The sequence below is a fragment of the Pocillopora damicornis genome, chromosome 1, assembly GCF_964200805.1.
Source record: "Pocillopora damicornis chromosome 1, jaPocDami1.2, whole genome shotgun sequence".
NCBI classification, from domain to species: domain Eukaryota; kingdom Metazoa; phylum Cnidaria; class Anthozoa; order Scleractinia; family Pocilloporidae; genus Pocillopora; species Pocillopora damicornis.
Window position 1 is genome coordinate 2,197,970 of NC_142670.1, and position 16,388 is coordinate 2,214,357.

The 16,388-nt window shown below is 39.6% G+C and overlaps 3 protein-coding genes and 1 pseudogene across 13 annotated transcripts in view; 1 reads left to right on the forward strand and 3 right to left on the reverse strand.

Annotated features, from left to right (window-relative positions):
- LOC149051269 (uncharacterized) overlaps nucleotides 1-16,388 on the reverse strand; it is a 216,351-nt pseudogene that overhangs the window by 96,444 nt on the left and 103,519 nt on the right. The gene's annotated exons all lie outside the window — the stretch shown is intronic.
- The window catches only part of LOC149051270 (uncharacterized), a 158,518-nt gene that overhangs the window by 96,444 nt on the left and 45,686 nt on the right, over nucleotides 1-16,388 (reverse strand). The gene's annotated exons all lie outside the window — the stretch shown is intronic.
- Nucleotides 1-16,388, forward strand: part of LOC113664180 (uncharacterized) — an 82,480-nt gene that overhangs the window by 599 nt on the left and 65,493 nt on the right. For 2 of the 7 annotated variants that reach the window (XR_016184514.1, XR_016184513.1), the window contains exons 2-3: nucleotides 182-1,585; nucleotides 2,155-2,238. Coding sequence is in view for 3 of the 7 variants with exons in the window: in XM_089198715.1 (XP_089054841.1) it covers nucleotides 994-1,585; nucleotides 2,155-2,238; nucleotides 2,577-2,699; nucleotides 4,691-4,716 (825 nt within the window). In the remaining 4 variants the exon portion in view is untranslated. Of the gene's footprint in view, nucleotides 1-181; nucleotides 1,586-2,154; nucleotides 2,239-2,576; nucleotides 2,700-3,472; nucleotides 3,614-4,690; nucleotides 5,539-16,388 lie in introns of those variants that run through there. The other 5 variants (XR_016184515.1, XR_016184512.1, XM_089198716.1 and 2 more) reach the window with 5 other exon arrangements.
- On the reverse strand, nucleotides 6,084-16,255 carry LOC149051283 (NACHT, LRR and PYD domains-containing protein 3-like). Its single transcript, XM_089198935.1, has 2 exons — nucleotides 14,472-16,255; nucleotides 6,084-8,319 (listed from the first exon to the last, which is right to left on the reverse strand). The coding sequence occupies exons 1-2, from the start codon at nucleotides 16,198-16,200 to the stop codon at nucleotides 7,103-7,105; spliced, it is 2,946 nt and encodes a 981-aa protein (XP_089055061.1). The 5' UTR covers nucleotides 16,201-16,255; the 3' UTR covers nucleotides 6,084-7,102.

Here is a 16,388-nt window from a genome sequence, read left to right on the forward strand (position 1 = left end):
GGTACCATAAAAAAACAAATCAACAAATTATTAGCTGAAGGTTCTGATTTGTTGTATCTCAGAAGTTTTGCTTGTGACATTAACTGAAAATCATTGTATTAAGAACGATATAAAATTGTACATGTATGTTATTCAATTGTCTTTCAAAAAGCTATATTTAAATTATGTTCTCTTTTTTTAGGTGCACTCTATTTATATACTACAGTGTCTGGCAAGTGATCATGGCTGATGCAGATGTATTGGACTTCAAGAGATTGCTGCCATACCACCACTGGCATTTTGCTTGGTACAGTTTCCTGGACCTTCTTGACATAAACTATGAATAAGGTTTTTGTTGTGCCATCTGTGGCAAAGATAACAGTCTGGACTCTGTCATTTGTGATGCACTATCTTTCAGACAAGAGCTTTCTACTTCACTGAAGTCTAGTTATTCATCACTGAGTCCATCCACTGAACCACGAGAAACAGGAAGATAAGTTGCTATTTATGCTTCTGAATTTTTTTTTCATATTTTATGCATCATTTATCCTATTATTTTGGTTCCCAGTATGATTCAAGGAGTTCTATTTTAGAGTGTGAGCATGATATAATATATTAATCTAGCTTTTGATGTGAATACTATGTCTTGATTCAGTTTGATTACTAATTAACATAATAATTTTAAATATTTTTAATCCTTCACCTTGGGCTGGCACCTTGTCGTGGTGGTGAAGCTTGTGTGTCTCATTGACCCTGCAAAGACCTTGGAATAAGGTCTTCTTTTTCTGGATCAGTTGAGGGGTTGAGACCAGACTAAGACCAGCTCCAGTTCCTCCTGCATTCCACTGCGATAGACTTTTAATGTGTCTAAATATCACCTGTTTTTATTTGCCTTATTTGAAGAGATCTGCATTTAGGCTAATTATTTAATAGTTTATGACATCAATAGGCATTGTGACAGGGTTTACCTTGCTGAAAAATATGTCAGGTAGATGGTGGATCAAGTAGGCCGTGATGTTAGCAAGGTTACATTACAGACACAGTAATGACCTCTTTACACCTGGAGTTGCAGTGTTGTGCACCTGCCTTAGGTATTTTTTTCTTTCCTGGTGCATTTTGTTCTATGGATGTGATGTCTCTTTTCCAACACCTACTGCTGGATTTTTCAATGCATTAGGAAAAGCTTCCCCAGTGTGTGCACTTCTCCCCCAATTGGACTCCTTGGAAACATTTTACCACAGACTCATTGGCAATGAACCAGTCAAGCAGTGTCCTGAAGACATGCTTCTACTCCAGCAAACTTTTCCACTCCTGTTTGACATAGTTAGCATTGTGGAGGGAGATCAGCTTCCTGAGGCCTTGACTGCATTTATTATTGACCTGTTGGAAAAAGTAAAGTCTCTGTTTGGCAGAAATGGATCAATACCAGATGCTGTGCAACTGGATGTACACCGCACAAATGATGTAGAATACTATCCTTGCCTGCCTGTGGTAAGAAGTCGCGGTGACTATTGCCTGGATGACACAACTCCAAACATCTACAAAAAGAGGAGTACTCGACAACCATCCTTACTTCTTGGAGTTTTCTTAGTGCACTGTAAACAAGGTACAATAATGTTATGAGTTTGTATTAATATTTGTATTAATCTCTACAATGAACAACATTACTTCTGATATAAAAAATGTAAATTTCAGTTCACTCTGACCCCAAACTAGCTATTGTTACCCTTTGTATATTCCAGATTATCCCCTGACAAGCTCCAGGTTTATGCTCTGCCTGTGGTTTTAGTTATCAGGTTTAGGTTTTTCGTGACAAATGTCATTTTCTTGAAAGACCAAAACTGTTTGTAATGCTTAGTTTTCAAAAGGATAACGTCTGCAGCTATCAAGTCAAAGAATCGCACAGATTAACTGACTTACCTGTTTTGTTTTGTTTTTTGCTGTTTACTGAATAAATTGAAATTTCTCTTACAATTTATGGGCTAAATGGCATAATGACTTGTATAAATAAAGGTTGTTGATTTCTATTGACTAGTGATGTACCCCAGTTACACCCTCTCTTCAGCCTTCATTACATGTTCTTTCACAACATGCTTTCAGGCACTCAATGTACGCAGTGTTGATGTGATTATGTGTAAAATGGTTTTATATCCTCTCTTTTGATTTCCATTTTAGGTATAACTTATGGATTTAGTGTAATGCTTTGCAATGAATCTCCTAACATCCCATTTACAGTGTTTCAAATGCATTTTTCACAAGGTAAGCTCAATTTAATGTGCATGAATATGTTGTGACCTTTGATTAGATGCTGTTGTGTGTGAAGAAAATTTCTTTTTATTATCTGGGGTCGGTTTAAAGGATAAATAACACTATCCACTGGAAAATCACCATCCAGTGGATAGTGTTGTATGTTATCACAACACTTATAGGTGAATAGAGATTCATTCTGTGGATAGTGTTATCCACCCATTGAACAACTGTGGCCTGGTTTTTTGGGAGTTTTTCTTCTCTTGATTTCCTCTATCAGAGTGATTTTATATTAAACGAATCAGAATAAATGTAAGTTCATTACAATTTTTCTACCCTTTTTTTGATAGGTCCCTGCCTGATTGTCTACAATAACGCTTGCAATTTGCATTCGTATTGTTTAAGTTGGGATCCTGTTTTTTTCAAGAACTCTCAGTTCCTTGTGGATCAATTGCATTGGCAGGATCATACAGGTACGTAAATCACCCCAAAACTGGCTTTTTTGCTTTGGTCATCTTTAATCCCTAGGGTTCATTTAGCTATGCTCTTGGGTCTATCCCCTCCTACTAACCTAATGGAAAAGTGTGTGACATTAGTGCATAAGAAACAACTGAATGAGTAAATTATATTAGGAAGGATTATTAATTTTGTAGGTACTTATTGAAAGCAGCAGTTTGTGATTGCAAATTCAACCAAATAAATACAAAACCTTAAAAGGAGTGAGAAATACTGGCTTTAGCATGAGAGTGTAAGACTGAATTTGTTTGTGTGAGTCTCACGTTCAATGCTTGAGACTTGAGAGCTTTAAATCAACTCAACACATTTTGCATACTACAGCAATTTTTGCTGTTGTTTCCTTTATTTACCCAGTAATTTACAAGGAATTCTTCAATTCATGCCATTTATTTATTAATGCTACTGTAAATTTTTAGTGGGTATATAGGGAGGTTCATTGTAAAAGGAAATGACAGGATGGGGGCTGGAAGAATAAAATAACATTTCAATATTCCAAAAAGGAAAAACATTTCCAAACTTGAATGTGTCTGTACTATCTCTAGAATAATGTTCACCAACCAAGTGTCAAGCAAGAAAGTAAAATCAAAAAGTAGAATTTAATACAATTAAAATAGATGAACTGTATTTTCAAGGGGTTTAAAAACAAAGAGACAATTGTAATGCTGTAATTAATGCTGTCTCCACTTCCTTTGGTGTAAACTTCACCAATAACTTTTTTTTTTTTGATAAGGAAAACCCCTTGAGGAGGCTATAACACTGTTTTAAAAAGCAGCTCAACAGAATTGCCCATTACTCCTGCAAAAACAACCTCAAGTCTTTAAAGCCATTCAGAAGTACTGGTTATTAACCCTTTAACTCCCAGATCAAATTGGTAATTCTCCTTAATCTCAACCATACAGTTCTTATAATGTTAGTTCAGAGAATTTAGTGTTGGATCAAATAATTGTTCTCAAATTGACATTTTTCTTTATTCTCATCACTTATGTGGTTGATATTGTATTGATGTTGTAAGGAGAAATTCTGTCTTGGTTACTCATGGGAGTTAAAGAAGATGCATTTTCCTGTAATGTTTTGTAAAATGTTCCTCTTTATTGGAGCAATTAGTGCTACAAAAGAAAACATAGTTAAGCACATCTATTTCATCATGAAATGGCTGATCACTATACAGTTGAACCTGTATTAAGCTGCACCATATTAAACGGTTACCCTGTAATAAAGCAGTCACTTCTCAGTTTTTCTCTCCTTTATTACTGTAATTTTCACCTCTTTTAAGTGGTCATGGTCATCCTTGATTGAGTCCCAGCTTCCTGTTTTTATTGTTTTCTACTTGCATGTGTTGAACAATCACTTAAGTAGAACCTCTCAAATAAAACTAGGAATAGTACTTTGAGTTCAAAGGTGCTCAACTTATTGCAAATTATCTAATTCTGTTGGGACAAATATTATGCACAAACATTACACAAGTCAATCAGCCTATGATTATGACCTAGAGGTCCAACTGATAGGTAATAGTATACAGTTATTGGATCAGTATCAGTATCTTGGTAACTGCCCACCTACCCCTCCCCTAACCCAACATTAAACTTAACTTGTTGTTAATTGACTGTTGTTGAGCTAGGGGAGGGGTAGGTGAGCAGTTGCCCAGATACTGATATTGATCCCAGTAATTCTGCATCAGTGTTCTTTTTTTATGTTGTGTCACCATTTTGTTGATTCTTTTTACTCGTATTAACAAAGAAGCAATGGATTTCTTAGCAAGCTTTGGAATAACCTATAAATTAAGTGATCAATTATGGCATAAAATAGGGCTTTTTAATGCATTTCACTCCTGTTCTGTACAAACTGTTTAAGTGGTCTCCTTGCAATTCCCTGTGGGTGACTGCTCTTGTAGCTTTCTCTTCATCAATCACTGTTACTCAACACTGATACTGTTCTCTTTTCTTTGTAGGAAAGAACAACATATCACAAAAATGAAATCCGACAAGCTGTCCTGCAACTGGAGCAGCAGTTTTTGGAGTGTGACTCATCACCAGAAAACTTATCAGCAGAAAATTTAGCCACAATTGTGGCTAATGTTATTGCTAAAAAGGCTGCTGTGACAAGTGCCACTATCAGTTATAAAATGGAAGAAATGCATGATTCTTCAAAATTCAAGTACAAATGGGTCAATGTTAGTCTAGAGAATGATGAAGGAGTAAAAAATCTGCAGTTTCCAGTCATCGTTCCAAAGGAAATTCTGGAAAGTAGTGATCTTGTTGCACAAGTATACTTTTCAGTTGTAAAATGTACTTTGGTATAATTTTTTAACATTCAGACAAGTTTTTTTAGGGACTATTTCCCATCATTATTTACACCCAGTGGAAACTGGGTGTAGCCCTGCTCTGCATAGGTGTCTCTGTTGATGAGATTTTCCCTCCCAAGATCTCAGTAGTGATTCTCCTTACTGTCTGCCATACAAGTTTTATGATGTTAGCTGAAAGAATTTGGTATTGGATCAACTAATATTGCCCTAATGGATGTTTTTTTATTCTCATCACTTGTCTGCTTGATACTGTATTGATATTGTAAGGAGAAATTCTGTCTTTGTCAGTTATGAGAGTTAGAGGGTTTTAAAAGAGATTAAAAGATTTGTTCAATAAAAGTGTTTGGACACAAATTCTAATCACCTGCTTTTTCAAAAAAGTTTGTACAAGTCAAAAGCATTCTTTCAAAAATGTGGAAAGTTACATTTTAATTCTAAAAACCTGCAAAAATCATGGAATGTGAAGGTGTTGGAGAAAGAAAAAAAAAACCAGAGGAAGTCTCATTTGTCATGTTTTTTTCGTAGCTGCAACAAGTGGAAATCTTTGTGAGGTTTCCCTTGTCTCCTCTCCCCATTCTTTTTGCCTGTGGGATTTATTTTATTTTGCCTCTATTTATTTTCCCTCTGATTTATTTTATTTATTTTATTTTGCCTGTGGGATTTATTTCTTATCTCTATTTTCTGTTATTTGTGTGTGCCGAGTTCCACTGATTTCATGAATCTTGCTTTAAAAAAGGTTAACAGGTGTCCTTAAACTGGCCAGGAACCTTCTCAAGGATATATGGTACATTGATTACATGTGATTACACTTCCTTAGATATTTTACTGTTGTTTCAAGGCATGGGTTGAAAGAAGGAGGGGAAAATCATTCAATTTGAGATAGGGTATGGGGTTTTTTTAAGGGTTGCCTCATACCCTCACCTTGAGGCAGTCTCTCTGGTAAATTGGTAAATCCAGACTGATATTGAAAAGGCCACACCCCTTTGCCATAGCTTTCAAGTTGTCTAACAATTGAGGCCAAATGTATCTCAACACAAAGTTGAATTGGGTTTACAAAATTTATTGTACAGTCTTGACAAATTTGGAAGTCTGGCTCCATTTGTTAACCCTCTAACTCCCAGATCAAATTTGTAATTCTCCTAAATGTCAACCATACAATTCCTATAATGTTAGTTCAGAGAAATTAGTATTAGATCAACTTATTATCCCCAAATTGATATTTTTCTTTATTCTCATCACTTATGTGGTGGACATTGTATTGATGTTGTAAGGAGAAATTCTGTCTTGGTCACTCATGGGAGTTAAAGGGTTAACAATAACTGGTAAGTTAAAATCTCAACTGGGTAAGTCTGATGCTTCATCAGATTTTGAATGCAAACTCTACAATATTTATTATATTGAACAAGTAACAGGCCTTCTGTCTGAAAGCAAGATGATTTTATTTACAATTTGGTCTCATTTTTTCAATATTTTGCCCAAAGTGTGAAACTACTTGAACCAGTTCGCTTTAATAAAAAATATGGCAGGGAACACAAGAAATGAAAAAAAAAATCGAAAAAAGAATTGAAGAAAACACAAGAAATGAAAGAGAGAAAACCTGGCATTCTACCAGGTAATCTGTAATGTATACACTAATCTAATCCGCTTAAAATCTCACACAAAACTCTCAAGCGATCAAAACATACAGAAGCATGAAGAGAATTTAAGATCGAAACTAACCAATCATGAAATGAAAAAGTTTCCTGAGAGGTCCGAGGTTTGATTGTTTTCTCTGCGGGAAGCTTTGTGTTTTTTACTTCAATGTTATTGGTTTGTTTAGAAAAGAAAAAGATTGACATCGTTTGTTCTTAATAAACATGTTCATTGGTTCATTTTTCTTCATTTCGATCCGGTTCAAATAATCTCGCTGCTCTGAGCGCTTCACAGAGTAAGTTTGGTTTCATTCACGATTTGAGTTGTTGGGCTGTAATTATCACTGAGCTGGTTACCTCACCGTTATTTTGAATAGTAAGTGGTTCTAATAATTTCTTTTTAGTTTTTAATTGGAATTGCTGAGGCCTAAATTATTAGCCAACACTTAGACTGACTATTGCTTAGTAAATTATTTGCCTTTTGCTTACCTGCTTCTGTGATGTTATTTGCTACGAGGGCTAACTTGCGTAGCTGACAGTTGTTGTTGTTGTTGATGGCTTCAGCCAAGTGCTGTGCTCCAATGTCTGAGATTTTATTATCCATGAGGTCTAACATGCGTAGCTGACAGTTGTTGTTGTTGATGGCTTCAGCCAAGTGCTGTGCTCCAATGTCTGAGATTATATTTAACCCGAGGCTTAACATGCGTAGCTGACAGTTGTTGTTGTTGATGGCTTCAGCTAAATACTTTGCTGCTTCATCTGTCAATTGATTTTGTGTGAGGTCTAACCAGCTCAGTTGAGATTCCCTACATTTTAACAATTTACAAATCTCCAAACAACCTAATGGACCAATGTTATTTTCACTGAAATCTAAATGTGAAATTTGTTGAACATTAATTACATTTACTAACGAAGAGCAATCAACAGCTGTGAGGTGACAATCAATAAAATTTACACAATTAAAGTTAATTTGTTGAAGTTTTCTCTGTGCTTCTGACTTCATTCTACTATTTTCGTTTAAACATTTCATTAATGTCACTGCTAAATATCGTTCGTCTCCAGTCGGCCAGCAGGTCACTTTCGTTTCCTCTTCATTTTCTGTCCACTGTACTTTGTAGTATGCGCTTTCTTTTTCTTCAGTTTTCACAGGAAGAAGGTCTGTGATAATTTCGCTTGGTAGGTGAGTTTTATTCTCCATTAATCCTGCTACAAACTGAAAAACCAGCTGCCATTTGCCTTCGTTAATGTTCATTTGAACAAAGGTTTTTAATTCTGTTTCACTCATGTTAGTTAGGTGCTTCGCAGCGAAAAACTCCTGCATTGTGAGATGAATAAAACAGAACTGTCCTTCGCTACTAAACGAGTCAACTTCACGGTCGGGTAAGCGGTGAAATAGAGCGCTGTCCTCCATTCTGCGTACTTCGTTTGCTCTAAAGATCAGCCTTCCTTCTTTAATTCCTTCAAATGCCAATTTTTCTAGTTTCTCCAATTTTTTTTCTACTTCGGGGGGCAATTCATCTGATTCAAAGTCTTCGTCAGTGAAAGGTTCATCGCGAAATTCTTCGTTGTGTCTCAAGTAGAAAATTTTCACGGCTCTCTTGTATATGCCTGTTAAACTTGTTGGTAGGTTAAGACCTCTAGGAGTATTATGGTTTTCCAGTGTGTTGTATGTTGTGTGCTACCATATATGGTTTGCTCATGCGCACGCATGAGGCTTCATTAAAACAGTCTTTTACTTGGGAGTTACTACATCACGGGCGACGAGCGGGGATAGAAAAAACGACCCAAATACGAGTGGTCAGCAGTGAAACAACTTTCATACCTCATATATAGACATATCATTTGTAGTATCAGGAAACAATCGTGTTGTAAAGCCGAAGTGTAAACAGTTTACTTCGCTAAATAAAATGTTAAGCAATTCAAAAGTGTTGATTGTACATATATCTTTTACTGCTTTAATAAACAATGAAGGCATCGGTGGCATCCGAAAGGTACCAAGAAGAATTAAATGTACGTTTTGTAGTTGCAGAAAACAATCGTGTTGTAAAGCCGAAATGTTACCAAGTTACACTTCGCTACTTAAAAAGTTAAGCAAGTTTCCTCAAGCTTTAACTGGAACAATACTTTTAATGCTCTATTAACCAACGGAGGCATCGGGAAAGGCATTGGTGACACCGGGAAAGGCATCAAGAAGAATGATATTCACGTTATGTAACTTGTTGTGTGACGAAAAAAACGTATCTTGACTTGTTCAAAGCATTAATCACAGTTGGCTTCCTTTTCACTTGAATTTTGTATCCACAGCCTAAGATGAGAAATTTAAAATTTCTATCAGCTGAAGTTCTTTTACTGCATATTATATCTATTCAATCGCCCCCAATTCACGTGGAAAAAAGGCAAGTAGGAAAACACTGAGCTTCGAGAAACAGCCATGTTAAGGCTAATGTATTTACCATTCCTTAAATATTTACAATCAAGACCACTCGTTTAGGAGACCTTTTCTCAAAAGATTCACACGTGCAAATAATGCTGTTTTCCGTTCGAAATGTTTTTCTTCCTATTCAATTGAACAACTGACTTAGCGTTTAAGCAGAGAAAAAAATCACAAAGTTTGAATTCTGGGATGTTGTCCACTGTTGGCTCCATCTGCACCATTGACGCTCGCGAAAATCTATCTTAATTGACTACCAAGGACTGTATTTCTTATCTTGCAAATTAAGGTCTGTACATGACATTAAGTTCATCATCTGGTTCGTTGTTATAGTCAGCTTTAAAATTTAAACTCTACTTGTGCTGACAAGAAGCCACCCTAAGGGCAGGTGAAATGTTGCGTAATCGTCTCCGCGAAAGGCACATCCAGACAACTTGCATGGAAAAACTGGCCGCAGCTATCGCACCAAGCCAATCCTCTCCATCGTCGTCTTTGCAAATCTTACAGACCAGCTAGCTACAAACCATATATATAATTATTCTTGGTGCCTTTCCAAATGCCACTGACTCCCTCTCCGAAGCCTCCATTGTTTATTAAAGCAGTAAAAGATATGAGTTCAATCAACACTTTTGAAAAATTGCTTAAACTGTGAAGTAAACTGTTAACATTTCGGCTTTACAACACGATTGTCTCTGGAACAACAAATTATGTCTCTATATGAAGTATAAAAGCTGTTTCACCGCTGACCGCTCATATTTGGGTCGTTTTTTCTATCCCCGCTCGTCGCCCGTGATGTAGTAACTCCCCTTTTACTTACCGAACCGCCATGTTGTTTGGGGTGTGTAGTTCTTGAGTAATACATGACAATTTTGGGGACGAGGATGGGATGTTAAGGGACCTTTTTGGCTGCTAAAAGTGAAGACATCCCTAAACTAAATCCACATAACGTCCACGATGGCCAGCGATGCAAATACGGCACCAAATCCAGTTCGTAACATCGGAAAAGTTCAAAAGTTCACTGTGGGAACTGACTTCGAGGCGTATACAGAACAGTTAGGATTCTTCTTCGTGGCCAATGGAGTGACCGACGCGAAACAGTAGAAGGCCATCCTGTTAACCAATCTTCCCACTGAAACGTACCAACTGGCGAAAGATTTGATGGCTCCGACCTTGTTAGGAGAAGATTCTCTCACGTACAACGCAATCGTAGAGCGTCTCCGCGAACAATTGAAGCCACAGAAGTCTGCTTTAGTAGCCAGGTATGAGTTTGACAACCGAGCACGTAACGCAGGAGAAACGGTGAGTCAATATGTTGCTGTTTTGAAACATCTAGCTATGGATTGCAAATTTAACGACACCATGCGTTTGGAAAGGCTTAGAGATAGACTGGTTTCGGGTATTCGAGATAAGAGAATGATGTCAGAGCTTTTGAAACTTAAGCTTGAGGAACTAACATTTGACATTGCTGTTGCAAAGTGCTTAGCTATTGAGCAATCTTACAAGGATGTTGAAGCTCTCCAGGGGAATAAAGCGTCAGAATCAATCGATTTATTAGCCAAATCAAAGCCAGGCAAGAAGCTTAAATTCAAGAGAGAAGCCAAGCTTTCAGAGAAAAAGGGTTCTTTTTCCCCCAAGAGAACGGGTGATCAAAGTTGCTACCGCTGTTTGGGAATTCATGATCACAAAAGTTGTCCATTCAAGAAAGAAAAATGCCACCACTGTAACAAGACTGGTCACATTGTGAGGGCTTGTAAATCAAAGAAAAAAGGGACACAAGCTTCCCAACCCCCAGTAAATTATGTAGACAGCGATGACGGGGACAGCGATGATTATTTGGCATCCCTTGAGGTTAATAATGTGGGTGACAAGGATCACGTAATATGGGTCAACCCCGAAATACAGGGAAAGGTGGTCAAGATGGAACTAGACACAGGGTCAGCGGTGTCTGTACTTCCATACAAACTATATAAGGAACATTTTAATCATGTGAAACTTTCAAAGAGCCTTGTGACACTTAAGACATACACTGGGCAGAAAATCACACCTAAGGGAGAGATGAGATGTAATGTTAAGTTCAAGGGCCAGGAAAAAGAGTTAAACCTACAAGTTGTTGAGACGCAGGGACCAGCACTGTTTGGGCGTGACTGGCTGTCCAACATTCAACTGAACTGGGGTGAAATCAAAACCTTTAAGCTTAGCAAGACTTCAGAAGGGGGTATGGCACGCAAAGTGGATCAGCTACTACAGAAGTACGAGTCTGTATTCTCCGAAAATCTGGGCACACTTAAAGGCTACAAGGCGGATTTGAAGGTCGAGGAAGGCTGCCAGTCCAGCTTTCATAAACCACGCCAAGTGCCATACGCACTCCGCCCCAAAGTAGAAGCAGAATTGACACGCTTAGAGAAGGAAGGTATTCTCTCTAAAGTAGAATACAGTGAATGGGCGACCCCAATTGTCCCGGTAGTCAAGCGAAACGGATCGGTACGAGTTTGTGGCGATTTTAAGGTCTCAGTGAACCCAGTACTTCTTGCAGAACAGTACCCTCTGCCACGTATAGAGGATATTTTTGCAAATTTGGCTGGCGGTAGACATTTCAGCAAGCTTGACCTTCGCCAAGCTTATCACCAGATGGAAGTAACCGAAAGATCCAAGGAACTCCTTACGATTAATACACACAAGGGCCTTTTTCGATACAATCGCTTAGTCTTTGGCATCTCTTCGTCTCCAGCCATTTGGCAGCGTGCCATAGACCAGGTATTACAGGGAATACCTGGGACCCAGTGCATCCTTGATGACATGATTGTCACAGGCAAAACCGATGAAGAACATTTGGAGAACCTGGAGAGTGTACTCAAGCGATTACAAGATGCGGGTCTGAAGGCTAACAAGGAGAAGTGCGAGTTCTTCAAAGATAGAGTTCAGTTTTGTGGGCATGAGATCGATAAGGAAGGTCTACACAAGACACAAGAGAAGATTGAAGCAGTGGTCAGTGCACCAAGACCTGAGAATGTGTCACAGCTTCGCTCATTTTTAGGGCTCGTAAACTATTACAACCGTTTCTTGCCCAATGCGTCTACAGTTCTCCACCCACTTCACCAGTTGTTAGAGCAAAACAACGAATGGCAGTGGACTGAACGGTGCGAGCGAGCGTTCACTGAGGCTAAGCGTATGGTTACATCTGAGCAGGTGCTAACGCACTATGACCCAGCATTACCGGTTAGGCTGGCATGTGATGCTTCACCAACTGGCATCGGCGCGGTTCTTTCACACGTCATGTCCGATGGTAGCGAAAGGCCGGTAGCTTTTGCGTCCCGATCGTTGACCAAGACTGAACGACGGTATGCACAGATAGACAAGGAGGCATTGTCCATTGTGTGGGGGGTGAAACGATTTCATGTTTACCTCTATGGGAGACGATTTACGCTCATTACAGACCACAAGCCCCTCACTGCCATCTTCCACCCAGAAAAGGGAGTTCCAGCCATGACTGCTGCAAGGCTTCAGCGATATGCATTGTTCTTGTCTGGGTTCGACTATATCATTGAGTATAAGAGTACAACCAAACACTGCAATGCCGATGGACTGTCGCGGCTCCCTCTCCAGCAGAAAGAGCGAGAAGACTTGGAGGTGGATTCAACAGAGGTGTTCCACGCCTCTCAGTTTGTGCCATTACCTATAACCAGTGAAGCAGTGGCAAGAGAAACACGTCGTGACGTTGTCCTAGCGAGGATACATGATTCTATCGTGAAAGGATGGTCTACTCGTGTGGAGGGAGACAAGCCTTATTACGAGCGACGCAATGAACTGACAGTTCACCAAGGCTGCATCCTATGGGGAATGAGAGTGGTAGTTCCCAATAAGTTACAAAGCAGAGTGTTAGAGGAACTTCATGATGGGCATCTGGGCATGGTCAAAATGAAAGCACTCGCGAGGAGCTACGTATGGTGGCCTAATATCAATGGTCATCTGGAAGAGCTAGCGAAAGGCTGCAGCGGGTGTCAGCAAAACCAGAAGATGCCTGCTAAAACACCACTACATCCGTGGGAGTGGGCCACTACACCATGGCAGCGTATACACATCGACTACGCAGGGCCATTTCAGAACTCGATGTTCTTAGTGGTTGTCGACGCACACACCAAGTGGCCAGAAGTGGTTCCAGTCAAGTCAACTTCTTCAAGTTCGACTATCGAAATTCTACGCGATTTGTTCGCCAGATTTGGAATTCCAGAACAGATAGTCAGTGACAATGGTACACAGTTTGTTTCTGAGGAATTCCAGACATTTGTCAAGTCCAATGGCATCCGCCATATAACTTCAGCACCGTACCATCCAGCGACGAATGGTCTTGCGGAAAGGACAGAACAAACCTTCAAACAGGCTTTGCGTTCCATGCGTCAAAGCCCCAAGCCAGTGAGGGAGAAGTTGGCGAAGTTTCTCATAGCTTACAGGAACACTCCACACTCCACCACCGGTGAGAGCCCAGCACAGTTACTCCTGGGAAGACCATTGCGTACTCTCCTAGATTTGGTGAAACCTAACTTAAACCGTAAGATGGTTAACCAACAACACCAGCAGAGCATTAAGGCAGCGATTGACAAGGGTAAACAGTATCGCCAGTTAGAGATTGGTGACTCAGTTATGTCACGGGATTATCGAGGGGATCTGAAGTGGCGTCCAGGGCTGATTGTTAACAAAACAGGTCCGCTGATGTATGAGGTACAGGTGGCACCGGGACTGATCTGGCGCCGACATATTGATCAGTTGAGACCAACGGCAGTTGGACACACAGTTGAAAGCACTGACGCCGACTGTAGTGTTGAAGTCAGCCAACCTGAAGTGGCCAACACACCACTGACCCCAATTACATCAAGTACTCCAACCACTGAGGGTGGCACAGCTCCAGGAGGTTCCAAAAAAGATCAACCAAAGATGGTTCCTGTTTCCACACCTACGGTACCTGACCCTCCTGATGCTAAACCAGCTACAGTTAGTCCGATGGTCAAAATGCGACAACACCCTCAGAGAGTTCGCAGGGCACCACAGAGGCTTGATCTCTGAACTTTGTTTTATTCTGTTCGTTTTCTTGTTTAAAGGTCGTTCTTACCTTTCGAACTGTGGTTACCGGACACTGTTGGTTTATTTTATGTTTTCCTTGAAATTGTATCTTAGGGCTTGTTTTGAAAACTAGGGACAGATCGTTTTATGTGTGGAGGAATGTTATGGTTTTCCAGTGTGTTGTATGTTGTGTGCTACCATATATGGTTTGCTCATGCGCACGCATGAGGCTTCATTAAAACAGTCTTTTACTTACCGAACCGCCATGTTGTTTGGGGTGTGTAGTTCTTGAGTAATACATGACAAGGAGCATGGAACTTCACCATTTTAAAGAGACTTGAGCAAATGATGAAGCAGCTCGCAGGAATGTAACAAAGAGATAAGATTTTGATGTTGCTGGTGATGTGACGCTTTACTTTCTCGCATGCTTCCTTGTCTTCTTCAGCAAATCTGGTTACGTATTCTTCGACTTGTTCGGATGAGAAGCCAAGGATTTCGAACATTTTGTCAAAAGGAATTCTTTTGATGCATGAAAGAGCTGTAGGTCTTGTAGTAGTTATAACGGCTGCTCCATTAAGAAGTTTTCCAGTCGTTAGTTTGGCATAAAGCGCCGAGAGGGGCATCTTCTCGTCTACGCTGTTTTTGAATTGAGGTTTCTTATTTTCCGTGCCGATCTTTGAGTTATCTTTGAATTCATCAATTCCATCGAAAATAAGGAGAACTTTCTGCGGGTTTTTTAGGATGTAATTCCAGACTTTCTCATCCAGCTCGTTCTTGGGTGAGTATGTGGAGCGGGTCAGTAGCTCTCGAAGGCTAAGGTCGGTTGCAGCGTTGAATGTTCTAAATTTGACGAAGAAAGCAACTTTAAAGTGGATTTTGTTTTTGGGTGTTTTATGGAATACTTTGTTAGATGCCCAGTCTCTGAGAATTTTTGTACAACAAAGTGTCTTTCCGATACCGGGACGACCGACGATCAAAATGTTTTTGTTTTCGTGATTAAGAATGTCCTCTGGCCCTCTCGGTGTTTCGTTTTTAACACCCGACCTGGCGTAGATTTCCAAATTCTTCCGTCTGTCTTCAGTAAAGTCATAATCAGCCATGTTAGGTACAACAACAAAGTTAGTGTAAATCTGATCCAGAGTCAAATGTTTGGGTGGGTGTCCTATGCCAAGAGGACTTGGAAAAAGCGACTGAAGTTGTGGGGGTTGATAAGTGTCGTCCATGATCATTTTCTTTGTATTCTGGATGAATTCCTGAAGCGGTAATGCTTCTTCGGGAGGATTTAGATGGGACGTTTGAAACTTTGAGTTTTGCATAAATTCCCTTTCTTTGCATGCTCTTAGAAAAATGTAGACGATTTCAATCAGAATGCCGACGACAAAAATTCCATTTACCACCAGGACAGCGTCCATCCAGGAGGTTTTCTTTACCGCTCGTTGATTGTGACAGTCGTGTAAGGTAGAGTGTTGGGCGTTGTTAGATGAATTCCCCAGCTGAGTGGTTCCATCGGTGGTTAAATAACAGTGAAACTTAGAGGGAAACCTCAAAGGATAAAGCAACTGAGTTTGTAGGATGATGAAAACAACTCCTAAAACAAGTCTTGTGGATAGTTGACCGCAGTAAGCGATAAAAAGCTTCTTTCCCGTTGATAAAGCGTTCTCTTGATCGCGCGACTGTCTCTCTGGATCGCCGTTACGAATGCTTCGCGACAGTCGATTGACTGTAGGTCTTACTATTTGGGAGTAGATAACACATACAAATACAATAAGGACGAAATTCATGATAACGAAGCCATAGACAGGCAAAGCGAATCTGTTGTACTGCTGCTGGTATTTCTCGTAACATTTTCCCCGGACGAAGTCGATGTTTTTACTTTTCCCTGCACTACAGCGGAAATCAAACCTTGGTTCGCTGTTTTCCATGTCGGCGAATATCGCAAGGAAGATGACACCAATCAGGATCCAAAAAACCACTACCACATGGTGAATTTTGCCTAAAGTTTTTGGCTCCAAATAATCTAATAGTTTTTCTACGGACATTTTTAGTGATTCTGTAACTTTCGTTTGAATACTGATTTTCTCCGGTCTAAATGAATTGCCAGTTTGGTCATAGCATATTTTTAAGATACAGAACTTTCGTTTGATTGGCTCTTTGAAAACTTTCAATTGTCAAAAAGGCGATGGCTTATGAAACATTTACTTGTTTACATAAGAATCAGCTATCAGAC

Excerpts from the sequence above, each read along its gene's own strand:
- LOC149051283 (XM_089198935.1), bottom strand. The coding sequence starts at position 16,200 with ATGTCCGTAGAAAAACTATTAGATTATTTGGAGCCAAAAACTTTAGGC. Across the intron at positions 8,320-14,471 it reads TAAAATGGTGAAGTTCCATG|CTCCTAGAGGTCTTAACCTA; the intron begins CTCCTTGTCATG and ends AAAACCATAATA.